Consider the following 20,844-nt stretch of genomic DNA (forward strand, 5'->3'; position numbering starts at 1 on the left):
CATATTCTCAAGCATTCGTCACTGCTTGTGATGAAATATTGTGACAGAAAGAGAGCTCCTTAGTCCTTACAGTTGTACCAATCAAACAGGCTCTGTGTCTCCATGCCATATGGAAAATGCAATTTTCTCATGAACTAATATGCTATGTGACAGATGGCACGGCACGCTCTAAAATGAGTCATTTGCTGTATTTAGATAATTACCAAATACAAGCTGCTGAAATGAACGCAAGCGACTAACCAGTGAATGCACTTCACTACAAACACCAAAGGCTGGACTCTCTTTGGTCTGAGGCTCTCACCAAGGTCAGGATCAAAGGTCAAAACTGGGGCAATCTTTTTCTGGTCGGGCATGAAATGTAGAAGAAAGAAGAAGAAGGCACTTTATTGATTTATTTCTTTTCACTCTGTTATTCTACACAGTAGATAGTACACACAGGCCCGAAATACACACACACATGCACAAACAGGGCCTCTAAACATGCATTAATGGAGAGATGTCAGAGCGAGGGGGCTCCGTTGGGGGTTTGGTGCCTTGCACCAAGAGGCAAACATGCATCTCTCCAGCTACCAGTACCAAGGACCAAGGACCAAGTACTGAGTGTGAACTACGGGGTCTTGAACCAGCGATACCTCTGGTTCCCAAGCCAACTCCCTACGGACTGAGCAACTAACTTTAATTCATGAGATATAATAGTGTATGTGTTTGAAATAATATACATTAAACTACAGACTCAGTTAATATAGACAGCTTGGCCCTCAGGTCCGATCATATAATCAAACACATAAAACACATTTCTTGTTGATGCTACTTATAACACACAGGAGAAGTTACGTCACAGCTAAAACAGAAAGTTCTCCATGCTGCATGTACATAATGAGTGCAAACAAAATATGTTGTGGAGCACACACAATCATTATTTCATCTCCACTGGCACATTTGCAAAGTTCCAACAAGTATAAATATTGTCTCAATACTGTATCAATTAACTATATTACATTTGGCCGTAAGAGCAGGTATGCAGCAAGGGAATATGGGTGACGTCAAACATTCCAGTTTACCAGAGCAGCGCGTTAACATATACAAGGGGTCAGAGAGCCCTGGCGTTTTACATCAACTGAGCCCAGAGCCAGATGGGAAAGAATAAACTGTGGATGCTGTTCACAGAGGAACTCAGAGGGAAGTTGTTTCCAGCACAATATTCTCTCGCATGTGACTGAAACACACTGAAATACAATGAAGACTAGTGTTTCAGGCCTTTGTATTAAAAAAAAAAAATGTCAGTGAAAGATAATATGTGGAGATGTGCCTAAAGAATATGGCATCATGCTGTAGTTGTCTCTAGAGTGAGATGGTACACACATTATCATGGCTGTGCGTCTCAACACATCTTATGTCATCTTATGCTTGTTCCACTGAGAGTTCAGCACAATTATTACAACTTGTGAATTTATTCACAAACAAATTTGAAAAAACAAATCAAAACTGTCATAAAAAATATATATATATATTGTGAGCATTGAGGTTATAATTCTTACATTATGTTAATGGCGGAGAAGCTCATATCCTAAATGCAATCTTATTGTGCGGTGTCCGTCAATGTGGAAGATGTTAAAGGATCAGATTAGTCAAATCAGTAAACACTTTTTTTTTCTCACGTACCCCTAGTGGTATGTAGATCATTTCAAATCAACTGCTATACAGCTATATTCAGACAGACAGGATGACAAAAATAACGTGTTTATTTTTAACATTAAAGCATGAAAATATGTACTAGTAGAAACCTAAAATACAAGTATGAACCTGAAAATGAGCATGATATGTCCCCTGTAACATACTGTATGTCTTTAAAAATCTGCTGCCACCCCAATAAAATGGAGGTTTAATGTAAGCAGATTCAAAAGAAGGAAAGAAACAGTGTCCAAGTTTCTCTTGATCATCCATAGACCTCACTGTCAACAGTTTTAATTAGAGCTACTTTCCAACAAAGAAAACGTTTCTATATGAAAACTGCTGAAAGTATGTTCTGCAGATTATCCTGAGAAATTCTGATGGATAATTTCCCAAATGTCACTTTTTTGATGCTTGTGGCAGAAATCCCAGAGATTGACTTCTCATAACCCCAGCATGTATTCTGAAATGATGTGCATGGCTAGACACAAAGGAGTAAACTACAAAACATTTATTTTTTTGTGATTCGGTTGGACCAACAGTTTAAACCATTATAATAAATGCTGGTAACCACGCTGTCTGCAATTCCCATCACATCACATCTGTTTGCCTTTTCAAGTGCAGACCGAGGCACAAAAATGTGTCCTTCTCTTTTTGCATTTCATGCACTGAATGTGTGAGTACAGGAACATTAACGCATCATCTTGTTAACCATTTCCCCTGTGCAGTCTCGTGGCTTTAGTCCCTAAATCAATACAGCACACTCATTGAACAACACAGTACAGCATATAGCAACATTTTCAACGATCTAAATGCTGACTTGTAAAAGCCAAATAATGGAAAACACATGTGCAACCATTTTTCAGGTTGGAAAGGATTTTGAGTTGTTTCATGAGGCGTCCTATATCAGTGGTGAGGAGCAACCCCGAAGGCAAGAGAGATTTATTGCCTCCACATTTTGTCTGACCTCAGTGGTTTAAGGATGCTGCATCTACTCCTCGAACCAAATGGCCGCCGGAGGCTCCGTTTTAAATGTTTCTTTCACATTAGCCTGCGTTTTCCCCAGATCCCCGTCAAGCTTTCCAATCTCCCTTTCTTCCTCCTTATCCCTATCAAAGCACGCTGTCTGCATTCTGGACTTTTCCTCCACACTCCTCTGTTTTTCTCCCTTTGGTGCTCTGTTCTTTTTCATTTTCTTTTCCATTTTTGTTATTCTAAAAGCTCCGTGAAATGATGCAACTGCCATGCAATGAGCCACGACACCAGCATGCACTCTATCATATATGTGCAGCCCCTCAGGTAAAAGATGTTTTCCTTAAATATTTACATTTTCATGTGGACTGCATATTGTGAGGTCACAAGCTTGACAAATAAAATATAAAGGATTATATTTATATTGAATTGTGAGTTTTAGCTAGTGCTCTTATCCAGAATGTCCCATAATGTCTGCAACAATAGAATAAGTTCCACTATGAGCAACTAGTACCACAATGGGTCCAACTCGCTTTTGAAAAAAAGCCTTAGTCATCTTTTAAAGGTGACGTATCATGAAAAACTCCCTTCTTCCGTGGTTGTACACGTACATCTGGGTATCTGGAGTGCCTACCAACCCACAAACTGTGAAATAAGACAATCCAGTCAGTTTATTATGGGCTGCCTCGATCAGAAAACATGTGATTCACGAGCCATTCAGATTAGCTCCCCTTCCTATGTCACATGCAGGCTAGAATATACCGCCCACAGCTCGAGAACTGCCTTTGCAAAGGTGCCCCTTATATTTTCTGCAAGCCAATCAGAGCAGACTGGGCTTTTTCTTAAAGAGACATGCGCTAAACGGAGCGTTTCAGACAGAGGGTGAATACAGCTATATTCAGACAGACAGGAGGACAATAATAAAGTGTTTTTGAACATTAAAGCATGTGAACATGTTCTAGTAGAAACCCAAAATGCAAGTATGAACCTGGAAATGAGATGCATGATATGTCCCCTTTAATGTATCAGAATCAATTTAATCAGGTCCCTTAAATTTTATAATTATTAAAAAATAAATAAATAATTTTCAATAATTACTTATCTTTCACTTGTAAGTGGGGAGCGAATGCAGGCTTTAATGCCACAACAAAAGTTGTTTTATTTATTTATTTTTTAAACACGGCTGGAAGATGCTTGTTTGAAAGTTATGTGACATGATTGTTTTTACAGAAATGCAATTTTCCAAATGTGTCACAGTCCTGAAACACAAAGCCGATGTTCTGGAAGCCCAGACTGACTGTAAAGAAAACAGCGTCTGAGCAGATGTTTAAGCCAAAGATTCCTCCAAACATTTTGAGATATGCTTGATGATTTTGAGATATGCTTGCCCAGTATCATCTCTGAAATGGAAACCATGACTTAATTCCAGGTGAACTACATTAACTTTTCCCCAAGCTTTTCTAGGCACTTCACAGGGACATCTTTTATTACTTTGCTTGGACAGTCAACATATCAGTTATTATCCAACAGCAACTGTTGAAGTCTGCTGGATGTCACTAAAAACATAGAGGGATAACAGCTGATTGCCTCTCCACAGGTACAAACCACCTGGGATTGTCATTAGTAGAAGACACATCCTTTTTTAACCCATTTGTGCCCACAGACTATATTTAGTATGATCAGGAAAAATGCCACAACATTTGTTCTGATGGGTCAAGTCCTGAAATTTGGTATAGACCTACTTTGGGAAAGCAGCTAACAGTACAACTTTGAAATGTTTTCATCACATAAAAACATCACTCTTTTATTAATTAAAATTATCCTGAAATCCTGAATTTGAATTCAGGATTTTTTAAAAAGAAAAGATGGAAAACACTAATATTGTGTTTATTACGTGTTTTCCATATGCAATACTTTTTTTACACTGCCATGTGTGCATATCTTTGATATTCAACTTGTTATGAATTCATAGATACTAAATACTTGATTGTGCTCCATGTAGTTTCTGAGATAAAGCCATTTGCTGGGCACATTGGACTACTGTTTTTTCCTAAAATATAATGGAGTCTATTGCAAAAACACTTGTCCCATCATGTACCGAAAGACTTGATATAGTATGATAAGAAAAACTCTCTTTTCAGACAAAAGGTTTGATTGATTTTGAAAATATCTTCACATTTGTGCTTAGGCAAGCCCAGAGAACAAAAAAAACACTTCAGTTGCAGGCAAAAATGGGTTAAAGAGGTGTCTCAGCTGGCCAGCAGCCAGTGATAGCTGTGGTTAATGGTAACTGAGCACAGAGAAGAGCCTCAGAGGGGGTCAACACCACGCTGTGGTGACATCACTCGGGCTGAAGCCCTGGGGGACACAAAGAATTTATCACTTTCTCTTTATTGCTAAACGGAGTCTTTGAAGTTTACTGCAGCCTGTATTTTTGTAAATGTTGGAGGCAGACACAGAGAGAGAGAGGCGATGAGGTCAGGAGTGTCAATGACAATGATGAGACCATGCAGGCACAGTCATGGCCACATGGACCTCTTTTGAAAAGGTTGCTTCTGCCAAACTCACTAGAGCCCAATCTGTCGCGCTGATAGTTTATCACATATATATAGGTATGATTGTAGATATTGACAGATTATTAACAATAAACCATAATTACTAAACAATAAAGAATGTTTCTGGCATCATTGGGCAAAAATTCCATAATAACCTTTCAGCATATTGTAGTTCAAGTGTTCTGAGAAAACTAGACTTCTGCTCCTCCTCATGGCTCTGTTTTCAGGCTTTAGAACATCTAGCCCGTGACGGGAGACTTTGACCAATCACAGGTCATTTCAGAGAGAGAGCGTTCCTATTGGCTGTTCATTCAACGGAGGCAGCTGTCAATCATTCAGATGTTCTCAGAATCATCTTGTAGTGTACTGTTTAAATGAGAAAGTTAACTCCGGCTGGTGGGCGGTGCTTGGTATTTCCTCAACTGATCTCAACATGGCTGCCGGGTCACAAACTTTCTCATTTTACAGCTAAACAGTATACTACAAGATGATTCTGACAACATTTGAGGAGAGAAATAGGCATTATAGTAACAGAATATTAATTCATATTTGATCAGCGCTGCCTAGTTTGACCGTTTGATCGGAGTTTGCAAGTGATTGACAGCTGCTCAGAGATGGCAAATCTCCGTCTCGGCTCTGATTGGTTGTTTTCTTTCGGTCTGTGAACTCTTGCAGATGCCATTAGGAGCACCGGAGGACACAGAGGCACATCATTTTTTTTCCGATTACCTGTCTCATGCACTACTGTCAGGATATAGTGACTGTTTTATAAAAATAACTTTTTTTAATCATATTTGCTCCAATCTTGCCTACTGCTGCTTTAAGAGCAAGTTGTAATCACACTTAAGATTCAATGGCATCACTTTAACGCTTCTTGAATTTAATTTGCTGACAGGGTCTGCCATAATTTTTTATGACTTTTGAAATGACTAGTCAGATGGTAGAATCCTATATTACTTAATACAATTTCCTGTTTGAGGAAGGGCATTAAGTCAAAATTTAAATGTAGTTAAATCTACTTACAGTATAAGTGAATGCTCTCTCTCTCTGTCACACACACACGTACACGGTGACCTGTATTCCTCCTCCTAATGAGAGGAGTATGAGGGCAATATTCCCACCCATGTCCCTGTGACATTATGGCATATCACCAAACTGCATCAACCAATGAAGCACTATTTTACTAGCATCTTGAGAGCGTTCTCGCAATGTCATCAGTGCCAAGCGGAGGATTATTTCTTGGAAGATCTGCTGCAGCTTGTTTGCTGAAAGTCCTCCCTTCCATCAGTAACAGTTGCATACTTTATTCAACATGTCATCAGCAGCTGGGTGAGCCTTAGCAATGTCTTCCTAAAAGACAGACTTCAGCCAGGAAAAAAGGCTGTAATCTGTGTTGTCTTCAGTTCTATAGAGCTAACAAATCACCAGCTGACCTAATTTTGAAAGATAAAAGGACATTTTGCAAAGTTAACAGATTTCTACATTTTGAGGAAAGAATATCAATGCTGGCAAGCATTTGCACTCAAATATGTCAAACACTAATCTTAAAAAAAACAATGTTTTAATCTTGTGTTTGTCTTATGTTTTGCCTGTGAATCACAATGGTGATTAATGACAACTAGCAGAGCCGAAACGTGTGCTCTGCTAGAGGAAATTCCTGTTTGACATGACTTCCTGTGCTGGAGCTGGACCAGTGTACAGTATTGCTATGTGCGGGGGTTGGGGTGGGTGGGGGGGGGGGGGTGTAGAGTGTAGAGAATGAGACTATAGAGAATGAAATGCACCAAATAATCCTCTGGGCTTCCGTCATTGCTGTGTCCTCATTCCACACCCATTCACTCATTCACTCTTGTTTCTTCTCCCCCTTTTCTCCCCCATCAGAGAGTCCAGTCCTTATCCTAATCCCCTGCCTTGACTCCTCTCTGTCCTCTCCCTCCTCTGTTCCCTTTCCCCCCTCTGATCTGCGGCTGTGCTTTTCAATCCCCCCTTCCTAATAGAGTGCTCCAGGGATGATGTATTTTTGTAGGCCAAACAGGAAGCCCTGGGTTCCCCCGACAAAAAGCCAATGGGATTTTTTCATTAGCTTTTGAATTATTGCAGAAAATAAACTCTGTGACAAATGGACTTATATAGCGCTTTTCTAGTCTTCCGACCACTCAAAGCACTTTACACTACATGTCAGCATTCACCCATTCATACACTGATGGTAGAGGCTTCTAAGGTTTTAACTTTGCCCATCAGGATCTAATCTTAATACTCATTCACACACCGATGGCTATGCCTTCGGGAGCAATTTGGGGTTAAGTGTCTTGCTCAAGGAGACATCGACATGTGACCCGGAGCAGCCGGGGATCGAACCACCGATTTTCCGATTGGTGGACAACCTGCTCTACCCTCTGAGCCACAGCCGCAAACACATGTTTATGATACACGTTTTGTTCAGCAAGATAATCTCCACAAATGAACACCACTTTATGATCTTTAGAGCGTGAATGCAATCAGCAGAAGTAAAAAGTTAACGTTAGGCTATAAACAAACTACACCACGGTCGCATGAACGTGAGTATACACAAAGAGGCTGTAAAGGAGGACAAGTCGGTTTGATGACGTTTAGTCATCTCATTCAGCCACTTGTTAGCAATGGCCAAGTTCACAAGTGGGATATTTACTGAGGGGCTGCACGGTGGCAGCACTGTGGCTTCACAGCTAGAGGGTCACAGGTACAAACCTGACGTGGGGCCCTTCTGTGTGGACTTAGCATGTTCTCCCCGTGTTAGCGTGAGTTTTCTCTGGTTCTCCGGTTTCCCCCCACAGTCCAAAGACATGCAGGTTAGGTTCATTGATGACTCTAAGTGTCCCGTAGGTGTGAATGTGAGTGAATGGTTATCTGTCGCCCAGCCCTCACCCAGCCTTGGGTACAGCCTGGACAGTTGAGATCCGCTCCAGTCCCCCTGCGACCCTGAATAGGATAAGTGGTTACAGAAAATGGATGGATGGATTTTTATTGACGAATTTTATGTTGATCAAAACGTTAATATTTCTTCAGCTTGTGTTAACCACAGACCTTATTTCAGGCATCAAACTAAAAACCCATTAAAAAAAAACATTGACTTCCAGACGAGGGAATAGGAAGTGATAAAATGCTAACTCATTTCCGAGTCTTAGGACTCATTTCTGTAGCTCTCTATATATGAAATTATGATGAAATGAAGTTCCCTCCTACCTGGTCTTATCCCATGTTTAAAGCGCAACCCCTAAATACCAGGCCACATCAGTGGAAGGCTTAGAAACATGAGGGAGCATGAGATTAAATAGAAATCAAGACTCAAAGCCTAGACTTAAGAGCTCTTACAGTATTTAGCCCAGGTAAATAAAGACTGGTATGATGCACAACACAGTTGTAGCTGTGTAAACCATGAGGTATTTGTTGGAGTGGCTGATTAAGTGATGCCTGAGAGAAAATGTCTATATACCACAGTAATTACAAGGTTATTCTGAAGGATACTGTTTTTTTTACCAAAACCCATGTGGCTTTGTTTATATTCTCAAAAGGCAAAGTGCTAGTGTTGATGTCATTCATATGGATATCATTTTAAAGTATAGCGGCCTGTAAATGACCATGCCAGCTTTTTGATTTGTTGTTTTTCTGGTTGAAATGTTTCTTACTTTCCACAATGTCCTATAAACAATTAAAACAACGATTCACCACGTTAACTCCAAAACTCCACCTCCTCCAGCCACTTCTCTGCAGCAGCGTTTACCCTGTTCAGTGAACTCATCATGGTTAAGTGGTAGCCATGAGTCACCGGCTACAAGCAGACATTTCCACATGTCTTTAGTGTGGCTCTGTGTGAGAACTGTTTGTTCGGAACACTGACTGGACGTTGTGGCTAGCGGGTTAGGGGCAGCACAGACTCACATTGTGTTAGAATCCACCCTTCTCTCTACTGAATAACTCACTTCTTTACTGAAACTTCTCTTGAGGCTGTCACATAGGAATCTGAGCAACTGATGATTTTGATGCAATGTACCATGATCCAATGGGAAAAAACACTTTCCTAGAATAGAACCTAGACTTTCATTTTCATTCATTTTCAGCATTTCTGATTAATCATGTTTCCAATGAATTGTCAAGCGAGTTTTAAGCGCACTTTTAAAAAAAAGAAATGTAAATTAAGCGCGTTTCCATCAACTGGTTTGGAGCGAATAAACTCAGCTACAGCGTTTGGTCACAAGTTCAAGCTATAGGCTATGCAAGGCTGTAATCCGCCAGTAAACAGAGTAGAAGAAGAAATAGAGGTTGCGAACTGGAAACAAAACAAGTTGGCTTGGCCATCTAACCATCTACTTTAGAAAAATAGAGAGAGGTCTTCAGGAATTTGTTTCCGTTGGGAAGGTTTTAATTGTTAGTTTGTGTCAGCTAGTATTGGCCATGTTTGGGGTTCAAACGAAGACAAGCATTCACACGTTCTGGGAATATGTGAGTAGACGTTGACAGCAGAAACAGCTGATCGGTCCGATAAATGTTTGGGTAACACTTTATAATAACCATCATTTATAAATTGTAAATTGATAGTTAATTAAACATAGTTAATAGTTATTTTACTGTTAACAAACAATGAAATGATAATTAATAATGTTTAAAACATTTTAGTAAAGCTATAATTTATGTCAATTTAACATTATTTTGTGTAATGTGAAATAACTAGTTATCTTATAGCTTATAAGAGACAATAACAATTACATTCTGATTACATCAGTAAACTATTTAGTATCTGTTTATTGTTGCACACATTATAACATTTTATATACTATATTAAGTATTTGTTAATAATTACCAAATAATTTGTAAACCTTTAAGAAATCGTTTGTAAAACATCGGTAAACATTACATAGATAGATGGACCAGAAACCAATTATTAACCACTGACAACATATTAACTATCTATCTAAATAATAACTTTATAATAGTCATCCAAATAATGTTTACAGATGGTTTACAAACCAATTATTAACCATTAACAAAGTGTTACAAATATCTATGTAATGTTTATAGATGTTTTACAAAGTATTACTTCTAATTAGCTATCAACTTACCATTTAAAAATGATGGTTAATATAAAGTGTTACCAATGTTGACCACATACGAATTTAATCCATCATTAACTCTTTTTCGACTAAACCACCTCAAGCGAGCGTAAAAACTTTTTTTTTTTTTTACCTTTGTTTATTCAGGGGGAGGTTCACTGTGAGCAATGTTCTTTTTTTCACAATTAAAGAAGTTTTATGGAATTTTACCATTTTCATACAGAATTCCTAATTTGATACTTCAAAATGTGCATAAAAATATGTGAATTGAAACACTAATGCTGTCTTTGTACTTCACAGAATTGATGCTATTCTCAGCCAATACACATACTGTATCTGCTCTGCACACAGTATGAGTTTAATAGTAGATGACGTTTCAAGAAACATCTCCCCCTCCGCTGAGTTCTGGCAGTGTTGCATGGCAAAGACCCCAGCACTATGTGTGTTGGAACTCTACTAAACCTAATATTTTTTTTCCTTCTGAACATGAGCCTCTCGGAGATTATCTACTGTATGTCTGTACTATGGAAGACCATTGAACATTCATTATAATGATTAATTTTGCCAGGGATCCTCTGTGTTTCACGACTGTATTCCATTGATCTGGTAGAGAAATGTGGAGTACACAGGACAAGTCTTGACAATGAACAGGGGAATCGCAAAATATGTGGTCCAACTCAGTCAAGGCATCCATCATACATCACATTAAATATATCCACTGTTTGACTTGTTTCTGTGAAGCATGACAGAGCTCGCTGATAATGATGTTGCAAGACAACATACAGTCTAATAGGCTTACTTTTAATTAACAGACAGCAGTAATGTAATTCTCCCTTCTTCGGCTCCACTACAAGACGACCACCTGGATACAAAAGTGACCTCGAGGCATTTTACCGCACTTCCATTATATGAGGCATTTCACCATCGAGTCAATCAGCTGTCCAACAAGTTGTTAAGAGCCTAAACATAACTTAGGCCACATTGCTAACCCTTGTCACCCATGTAGCTCCACTTGTTCACCCTCTCCGGTTGTAATATACACAACCGAGCTACAACTTAGAATTTAGGTTGGACCACAACATGCAATTATGGCCGACAGTCACCATGTTGTGGCATTTAAACAAGTAGTACTCGAGAAACTGAGAGACAATATTATCACATTTGTAAGAATGTATGAGGAGGAGGTTACATCTAAAAACGTTGTACTTGTTAATGGCATGCAAAGTATTTAATAATAATGAATAATAATTGAATAATAATTTAAAGCAAAGTATGATACTACTATGAATTAAGCTTAACTCTGTCATAATAGGAAATGTGTGCACGAGTCAATCATTGCTTAGGCCTGTCACGATAACTGTCCATGATAAAATTATCAAAGTATCATACAATATACAGACATGACCTCGATCATTTTTGCTGTCCTCGATATTGTCCATTGTGTTTACATGCGTGTTTGTTTACAAATTAATTTCACCAACATGGTGCCAGAATTAACAGCAGGGGTTTCCCGAACAATATAAGACTTAGGCATTGCCCAGACATTGCACATTTTTGTTAACAGAGCCCAAGAGTCCATTTTGGTTTCATGTTTATTTATGTTTTATTTATTCAGAATATTTTTTTATGTTTTTTTCACATTTCAATTCCAATGTCTGTATATTCTTAAGAATTAAATGCGCATTGCTCTTTAAAAATGGTATACTTGCATTATTATGCTATTATATTATCATTATATCAGTGGCATAAAATGGTCTTAAAATGACAATAATATAGCGCAATTATTTTTGGAACAATATATCCAACAAAAGTAGTTATTGTGATAGGCCTACTGACAGTGACACTTGTCAACTCTAATGTGTTTTGCTGAATCACTACCTGGCCCAAAGCACTGGACACAGAAAGAGAGCTCCCAGATGGGACATAACATCTCATGAAACTGGAAGATTCAAAGCAATTACAGCAGCCTTTGAAATAGTCACCAGGGGAGAGACAGAAAACATGTTCGGAGGGAGTGCTATATTACACACAAGACCTGCCAACCTGCGGAGGAGAAGCTCCAAAGGGCAAATGTCCTCCTGATCTTCTGGAAAAACTACAACCAGCTGTATCAACACTCACTGTACAGGCAGACTGCGCTGTGCACCAGCAACGGCAGACTTTCTCAAAGGCATTAGCATGAAGGTCAGATTTGTTTTCCTGCATTTGGGGATGGACAATATTACTTTTTAATTGTTAAGAAAGAGATAATGCGTGCCTAAATGAGATGACGACTAACAATCATCATTCTACAACAATAGTTTTATGAACAATGAAAGAGGTACTCTACCAATATAGTATTAGACTTCTGTAAAGTTGGCGGACCCACAAGAGTCAGATTAAAAAAAAAAATAGAATTAGCAGAAGCTGAGATATCATTTTAGTCCTTAGCGTGGGTCAAGCTACAAAAATGCTGGATACTACATTTCCCATAATGCAACAGGATAAAATCTTTCTTCAGACCCTATAGAGTGCTACAGGGATGGCGTAGTTTGTAGGCCAACCAGGAAGTTAGCATCGCCCTGGTTCCCTTGACAAAAACCCAATGGGATTGTTCCATTGGGTTTTGAATTATTGCAGAAAATAAACTCTGTGGCAAACAAATGTTTAAAATACTTACACGATTGGTTCAGCAAGATAATCTCCACAAAAGAACACCACTTTTATGATTGTTTAAGTGTGAATGCAATCGCTGGAAGTAAAAAGTTAACGTTAGGCTATAAACAAACTACAACGGTTGCATGAGTGTGAGTACACACAACGATGCTGTGGAGGCGGACGAGTCAGCGTGATGATTTCCACTAATGTCATTTAGTCACTTGTTAGCAACCACCTTTTTTAAGACACATAATGGCTTCAAAATGCATGAGTGGGATATAAGTACGTATGTTGTGTTGTAGAACAAAAACGTTAAAATGTCTTCAGCTTGTGTTAACCACAGACCTGATTTCAGGCATCTAACTAGAAAACAATTTTAAAAAAACATTGACTTCCAGACGAGGGAACAGGAAGTGCTAAAATGCTAACTCATTTCTGGGTTTCAGGACTCATTCCTGCACCACTCCATTTGCCTCATATATACCAACTTTTTTCAAACGTCACACCTCCAGGTTGTTATACAGACTTTTCATTAAAAATGAAAAAAAGTAAAAGTCTGCGATAACCCTGATGACATCATCCCAAATGGGTGGAGTGCACATTTAATTTTGAACTTTTTTCCCCGTACATTGATATAGTATACACTGTAAACAGTACAACTATCAACCTAGAATTTAAATCACTATCTAATTATCACACAAATTACGGCACCATCAGATTTGAATTTGAATTCTGTCCTGTCATCCTCCCACATGGACAGGCTGAGAGGATGACAGGGCAGATTGGTAACTACGTGCCAATCAGGGACCAGGAAGCCTGTCAGGGGGAGCCATAATTGCATGGCTTTCAAACTAATAGTTACTTTAACTTGAACCTGCGGAGGTGTACATTGTAAAGATACGGGAACAAATTGTTTAGGCTTTCTATGAGCCAGTAAGTTCCACATCTATCCATGCCCAAGTCACCCTAAAGCAATATGTCTTACATCAGCCGGTTATTGTCCTCCACTTCCAACTGTATCTATAGGCTGCCATTTCTTTTATATATATTTTCCAATGACTGCCAAAGCTACTATTTTAACATCTGGAAGTGATCCCCCCCACCCCAAGCCTCCATTTGCTGACTGCAATAATTTGGTTTATAAGCAGTTCCCATGGAGCAGTCCTTACAGGCATGGAAATCTATCAGCTCCATCGTCTGTGCCACCATCCCAGGTTCACCGCCACACCTCCATATCAGACCACTGTTAAAACTCTGCCTCCCTCGAACCTGTAATTTAAGACAATGTCTCAAGACAATCTGCTGAGCCCTACCCCCTTAACTCTGGAAGAAAAGAGGCGTGTAATCAAGTCATTGCTCAAAAATGCAGCATGTGTTTCTAATCAAGGCCGTCTGTGGACCTGGTTGAATTCACATGTTTGGACGTTTCAGCTTTTGGTAGAAAACAGCCCATTTGTTGCGATGTCAGTGATGTGGCAACAACAACTGGAACCAATTTGGAAGACAGAGTGACCTCATGTGTGTTTCGTTGATTTGGAGTTCCAGACTTTTCTTTCTGCTTTCCCAGAGAGGGTGAAAGAGGTTTTGAGTTGATTTTTTTGGCTGTGATGAATATCAAAAAAACTGGTGATGAGGAGAGAAATGGAAGTCTGCTAAGAAACTGAAGTAATCCACTGTTCTCACAAAGACTAAAAGAGTGTTTAGGCTCTTTGATGTGAGGCGCTAAGTGGCATCTTTGAAGATGTTTTACAGCTATGTCACAGCGTCTGGGAGGAGTAATGCACAACACACACACACATGCAGAGGCATGATTCTAACTGTTGGCACAGACTCACAGACTCACAGAGTCACTGATCTATCGCTGTTTCTTTTCCTTTTTCCATGTTCAACCTTACTCTTCTACACTTCTGCTTCTTCCAATACAAGTTGTAGGTTTCGTATGAGGAGTGTACTATATTTTCGTCCTGGTATCCCTTACAAAAAAAGAAGTTTATTCAAGTGTGCTATTAGTATACTTCTTTTAAACTTAAAATAAGAGAGTATGCTTTCAGTTTTTTTATGTACCTATCAGAGTCAAATTTAACAAAAATGTACTTCAGTATACTTGGCTTATACCGACAAGTATACAGAAAAGTCTAAGTGTACTTGGCAAGTATACAGGAAAGTCCAAATATACTTGGCTTATATTGAAAAGTATGAAGAAAAGTATAAGTATATTTGGCTAAGTAGTATAAGTTCACTTAAGAAATCTTACAAATATACTTGCAGTAAAAACTATTAAACTAGTAGTTTACGCTACAAGTATATAACTACTAAACTAACAAGTATAGGCCTGCTGGCGTCTGCTCCTTGAAACTCTTTCAGCCATATGAATTTCATTTTGAGGCGTATAACTGTAATATAAAAAAACCAAAAAAAACAACAACATTTGTTCTAAACATGTTTCAATCTTCATAGCACCGTATTTGATTTATTAAGTCAGGTTCCTCCGATATCTCTTCATTAACCTCCATATCCTCAACATTACACTTTTGCTGGCTTCTTTTTTTTATTTTTCAGAAGCGACTTTAAAAATGGTGTTGATAGTTTATTTAGAGACTGAGACTGCTTGCAATTACGTAGTTTCATCAACATTCAACCACACTCAATTTGAAGTTTCAGTTTTCCATATAAAAGTCCCAATTAAATGAAGTAAAACTGGTAATTGTAGCCATAGGTGTATGCACAGTACTGTTCAATGTAGTAAACACTGTGAGCGCTCAAGGTTTAACAGCATAATGACGGTCGCTTTTGGGTTGCTGCTCCTGCTGTTCTATTGATTTGCATATTTTCTATTCAACCTAAGCATATTACCTAAAGAAATAGTTAAATAGGTGGAATGTAAAAAAAACAATCTGCACATTAAAAACCATTCCATACTATACTAACAAGGTCATTTTGTGGAACAAGCCTTGAAAGCCCCCTTACACACACACACACACACGCACACACACACACACGTGCATTGTCTCAAAGCGCTGTGAACCACTTTTCCCTTAGTCTACAAATGAAACCATGAACTTTCCACTGGTTTTATTTGGTCGAAATGCAATTGCCTCACCCACCGCTATTCCGTGGAAAGAAGCCTGCACGATCACTGTGCTGTTTCACATGAACTAATATGGACAGAGACAAGATGGAGACGCTGATTAGAACAGAGGGAACATCTCCCTGGACTACAGAAGACCAACATACATAAAACCTTTAACTGATCATGTTAGAACAGCAGAAAGACAGTCAGGTAAATTATCCCTTTTAAAGCTTGAGAAGTGTCCATATAATTCAGTGAAAGTTAATTTAATTGCCCTATTTGTCAAATGCCAGCATTACTATTAAAGTCAAATCAATTTTTTAAGGGCGCACAAACAGTATGAGACATGTTTTGGGGCCTATGCTGCATTGACCACAGTGTGGCACTCTATCTGGTGCCACATTATCACCAAACTATCTCTGCTTGATGTGAAACTGAACTTAAAGAATAACTGATTTTAGTTAATGACATAATGAAAGAAACACAAATTACCCAGAATGACAGCTTAAAACAAATAAACAGTGCTGTCTGTGCTGCACTGCTTAACTCCATCAGGGGCCCATCACATGAACTTTCCAGTTCTCAGTGTGGCCCCCATCACATCATATGTAGAAAAAACACAGTCCCTGTGACGACACACAAGTTCAAACACTCCAGCCGGAAAATAAGGGGGGGAAGCACAGTTCAAGTAAAACAAGAACACTCAGGTGTTCCAGCACTCGGTGTTGCCAGCTGAAGACATCAGCGGCCCCGCGGTGCACACCGAGTGACTCAGAGAATCCAACATCATCTCTGCTTCTCATGTCTCCTCACATCTGGCCTGAATTAACATGGCAGCCTGTGTTCCCTAAGAGGCGCGTGAGCACTGGTGCTGAAATGCTTTTTGCAGATGTACAATGTAGTCTGAAGGGGAAGAAAACGCTTGTGGTAATGAATGTTCCAAAGTAGTGGAGTAGCGCAGGGGCAATGCAAAACCGCAAAAGGTGCTCGTTTCCCCTCCTCTGCACATTTTCAGTGCCTGAGGGTGACATCACTAGCAATCACTGACAGATGTCCACGGGACTGTTTCTTGACATGCAATATAATCCATATCATCTCTTTTAAATCTTCTCTAAGCTAGTCTCCAATAACCATGTAAGGTTTGTCTCAATCATCCAACTTACATGCAGTCACTACATTTTCAACAATAGAAAACAGCAATTCTTAACAAGGTGGAACAAATTAAGTTGTCACGTACAAGGAGAATTCACTTTGGCACAAAAAAGCCATCACAGGAAGTAGGAAATTAACAAATCTGACAAATCTCTATCAAAATTGACTTCTCCCTTAATCAAGAGCACTCTTAAAGGAGTTTCTGTTGCTTAAATCACTGGCAAAAAAAAGAAATTGAACAACTTGCTTGAAGAACAAACAAGTCCAAGATAAAATGTTCAGTCCATTCAAAAGGCAACCATCAGCCACCTTCACACATTACACTCAACAGCAATTAGGTGTTCAAATAAACAGCACAGGGGTTCACTTACCACTGTTCCCGTCTTGACATCTAACTATCAAAACTTGAGCCACGGAGACTACCAGAAAAAGGAAAGTCCTTAAATGCATAAAGCTCATCATGTCTATAAAAAAGACATGAGCCGTCCTTGTGCTTAAAGCAAGAGGGGAAAAAGGATGAAAAGGAGAAAACTGCTCAGGTTATCACTGCACCACCATTAATACAAGAGTACCTCTCCTTGTAAGCAGCAAGCAGACCCAGCCCAGACTGCGTGAGCGCTTTTTTGTGTAGTTACAGCTTTAAATGAGAAGAATGCTGGCCAGCCTAATTTTCCTCCCCCTTTTGTCAGCCCTCTCCCATAACCATCCTCTCACAGGCTTTTGTGGCTGTGGGAGAACTACACCCATGTTCACAAGTTCTCATACTTTCCAGTGTCTGTCTAATTATCGCACAATGTTATAGTCTTAATTAACAGTAAAATATGCAGGGGACAGATAAGGAAAAATGACTTTGCTTGTTTGGAGGTGTCACAGATTTTTTTGCCTCTCTTCAGAAGTGGTTGCGAAGCAAGATCATAAAAACTGCTGTTTTATTGCTGTCTCTGGGGAACCAAACAAGACATGCACTAAGCTCTGAATCCCTTTTTAATGGCCAATTAAAAGCAAGAATAGAGTTTATAACTGCATACAACATTTGTTTACTTGTAAAATCTCTTTAGTTGCATTGGTCAAAAGTGCAGAAAAAGAGGTTAAAAGCAAACTGGAAGCGTGTGTGACAGTCACTGTGGGTGGTCACCATGGGGAATCCAGAGTGTAAATTTAGAGTGAAATCTGAGGTCAACAACTCTTGACTTATGGCGAGAACATTTGCTAATACCAGCTTTCCATCAGATTAGAGTGCAATGTTTTACATTATTAAGAAGAAGAATTAGTCAAATGTATCTAATGCATATAGTGTATCAGTGAGGCTATCTATAAAGTATTTAATCCGGTCTCTAACATGATAGTAAAATGATATAATTTTCATCGTGTCATTGTTGACAAAGAACATGTCTTCCAAATCCAATAAGATGCAAAATGAAGCCACAGACACATAAAGTTCAACTCTTACTGTAATTTGACCCCGCCTCTGTCAAGTGAGACAACTCATGATGAGCCGTTCCTTTTCCTCCCAAAAGACATGAAGGCATCTGTTGTACTTTAGTTCTCTAAGTCCCTGAAATGGCTCGTAAAGAAGCTATTGGTTCGTATTTGGGAAAATTAGACATAAGATGAGAAAAAAAAAGACCAGCAGAAGGATTCCCTGTTTACACCTTAATTCTTAGCTGTAAATTATAATTCAACAAACTGGTCAAATATTTAGTTCAATAAATAACACCTTTAAATATATTTGCAAATTAATTTCAAATAAATGTTATTTATATTCAACTCATTAAAATGTTTTTCGCCCGAGCTTTGGCACACCCAACTAACCCTGGAGCGTATGAGAGGAAACAGCTGTGCCATGTTCACAAGGTGCTAAAAGCATCAGGTGATTGGCTTTCCATCAGACAGGGTGTGTGTGTGCGTGTGTGTGTGCGTGTGTGTGTGTGTGTGTATTGAGAGGGTGTGGGGGTGGGGGACTAGAGCAGAGCTAATGAGAAAGACAGCTGTTTTCTTGTTGGCCCTGCCCACAAACCAGGTCAGCCAATTCAAAGTCGCTGTGAACGAGACACACAAGAAGCATCCGTTGTATATTCTGTGGAAACATCAGGGCACTGCAAACACTGCCTGTTGCCGCTTAGTTTGCCAAAGATTTCTTCATTCTAGAGAATATTGCCAACGGGAGGGAAGGTGCTCTTGGGATCAATTTGTCTTGTGTCCCCTGCTGGTCTGTATACAAACTAGCTTTGCAACTGATTGGTTGGACAGTGAACAACATAGCTCTGCAATCAGAGCCTGTGTGCCTGGCTGTTTGTTAAAGCAGCAGCAGGGAGAAATTGAGCAAATAGGATTTAAAAAAGTCATTTTTATAAAACAGTCACTATATCCTGACAGTAGTGCATGAGACAAGTAACCTGAAACAAATAATGTACCTCTGTGTCCTCTGGTGTCCTCCGGTGCTCCTAATGGTATCTACAAGATTTCACAGACCGGAAGAAAACAACCAATCAGAGCCGAGCTGGAGCCTTGCCGTCTCTGATCAGCTGTCAATCACTCACAAACTCCAATCAAACGGTCAAACTAGGCAGCACTGATGAAATATGAATCAATATCATGCTACTGTAATGCCTATTTCTCGCCTCAAATGTTTTCAGAAAGACTTTCAGAGATGTTTTAGTGTACCGTTTAGCAGCCATGTTGAGATCAGTTTAGGAAATACGAAGCACCGCCCCCCAGCCGGAGCACACATTCTCATTTTACAGCTAAACAGTACACTAAAGATGTTTCTGAAGACATCTGAGTAGAGAAATAGGCCTTACATTAACACAATATTGATTAATATTTTATCAGCGCTGCCTAGTTTGACCGTTTGAGTCTCCGAGTGATTGACAGCTGTCTCCGTAAAATGAACAGCCAATAGGAACGCTCTCTCTTTTTGAAATGACCTGTGATTGGTCAAAGTTTTCCGTCATAGGCTAGATGTTCTAAAGTCTGAAAACAGAGTCATGAGGAGGAGCAAAAATCTAGTTTTCTCTCAGAACACTTGAATTACAAAATGATGAAAGGTTATTATGGGATGTTTGCCCAATGATGTCAAAAACATTCAACCTACTGCAGCTTTAAGCACCACTAGTACTAAAACAACAGGTCAAATGAAAAGGAATCAATGTTGTTCATTAAACAAAGGTTTTGCACAGTGCACATCTATGTCTTAGGCGATCCCCATCTGATAGGCAGCAGATCAATCTACAGCTCCTGGTTTCCTTTTACATAAAGGCACAGTAGCAAACATTATCCTGTCATCACTAACAGTAATTCAAAAGAGAGAAGGATTATTTTGATGCAGATTTCCGGAGGTTTGGAGATAGTTATCCAGCTCTGCTTCCAGCCTTAATTCATTTAAAATGCTCGTTACCTTCTTTGACTGGACTGTAAAATAAAAGTGCCCTTTCTTTAGGTACAGGTCGGATATGCAACAGGGCCTACAGGTCAAGGTTATAAATATCAGTGTGGTCAGAAGGATGGAGAGCATTACAAATCAACTACTGTATATCTGTGTCTATCAGTACTAAGTATTTATGCATTGATTAACCTCAGGGAATTAAATCATTTATAGCCTACAGCCATATTGATTGAAAGACACAAGTGAATTATCCATCACATGCTTATAATGTAGCTCATTTATCTACATTTTTATAGCTACATGCACTGTGTATAG

At 39.2% G+C, this 20,844-nt stretch overlaps 1 protein-coding gene across 1 annotated transcript in view; it reads right to left on the reverse strand.

Annotated features, from left to right (window-relative positions):
- The window catches only part of col5a2a (collagen, type V, alpha 2a), a 59,573-nt gene extending 41,807 nt beyond the window's left edge, over window positions 1-17,766 (reverse strand). Inside the window, exon 1 of the mRNA XM_037789394.1 lies at window positions 17,516-17,766. Within this exon, the coding sequence (XP_037645322.1) occupies window positions 17,516-17,606 (91 nt within the window). The 5' untranslated portion in view covers window positions 17,607-17,766. The remainder of the gene's footprint in view (window positions 1-17,515) is intronic.
- Between the last annotated feature and the right edge of the window lie 3,078 nt (window positions 17,767-20,844).

Source organism: Sebastes umbrosus, chromosome 13 (genome assembly GCF_015220745.1).
Source record: "Sebastes umbrosus isolate fSebUmb1 chromosome 13, fSebUmb1.pri, whole genome shotgun sequence".
NCBI lineage: Eukaryota > Metazoa > Chordata > Actinopteri > Perciformes > Sebastidae > Sebastes > Sebastes umbrosus.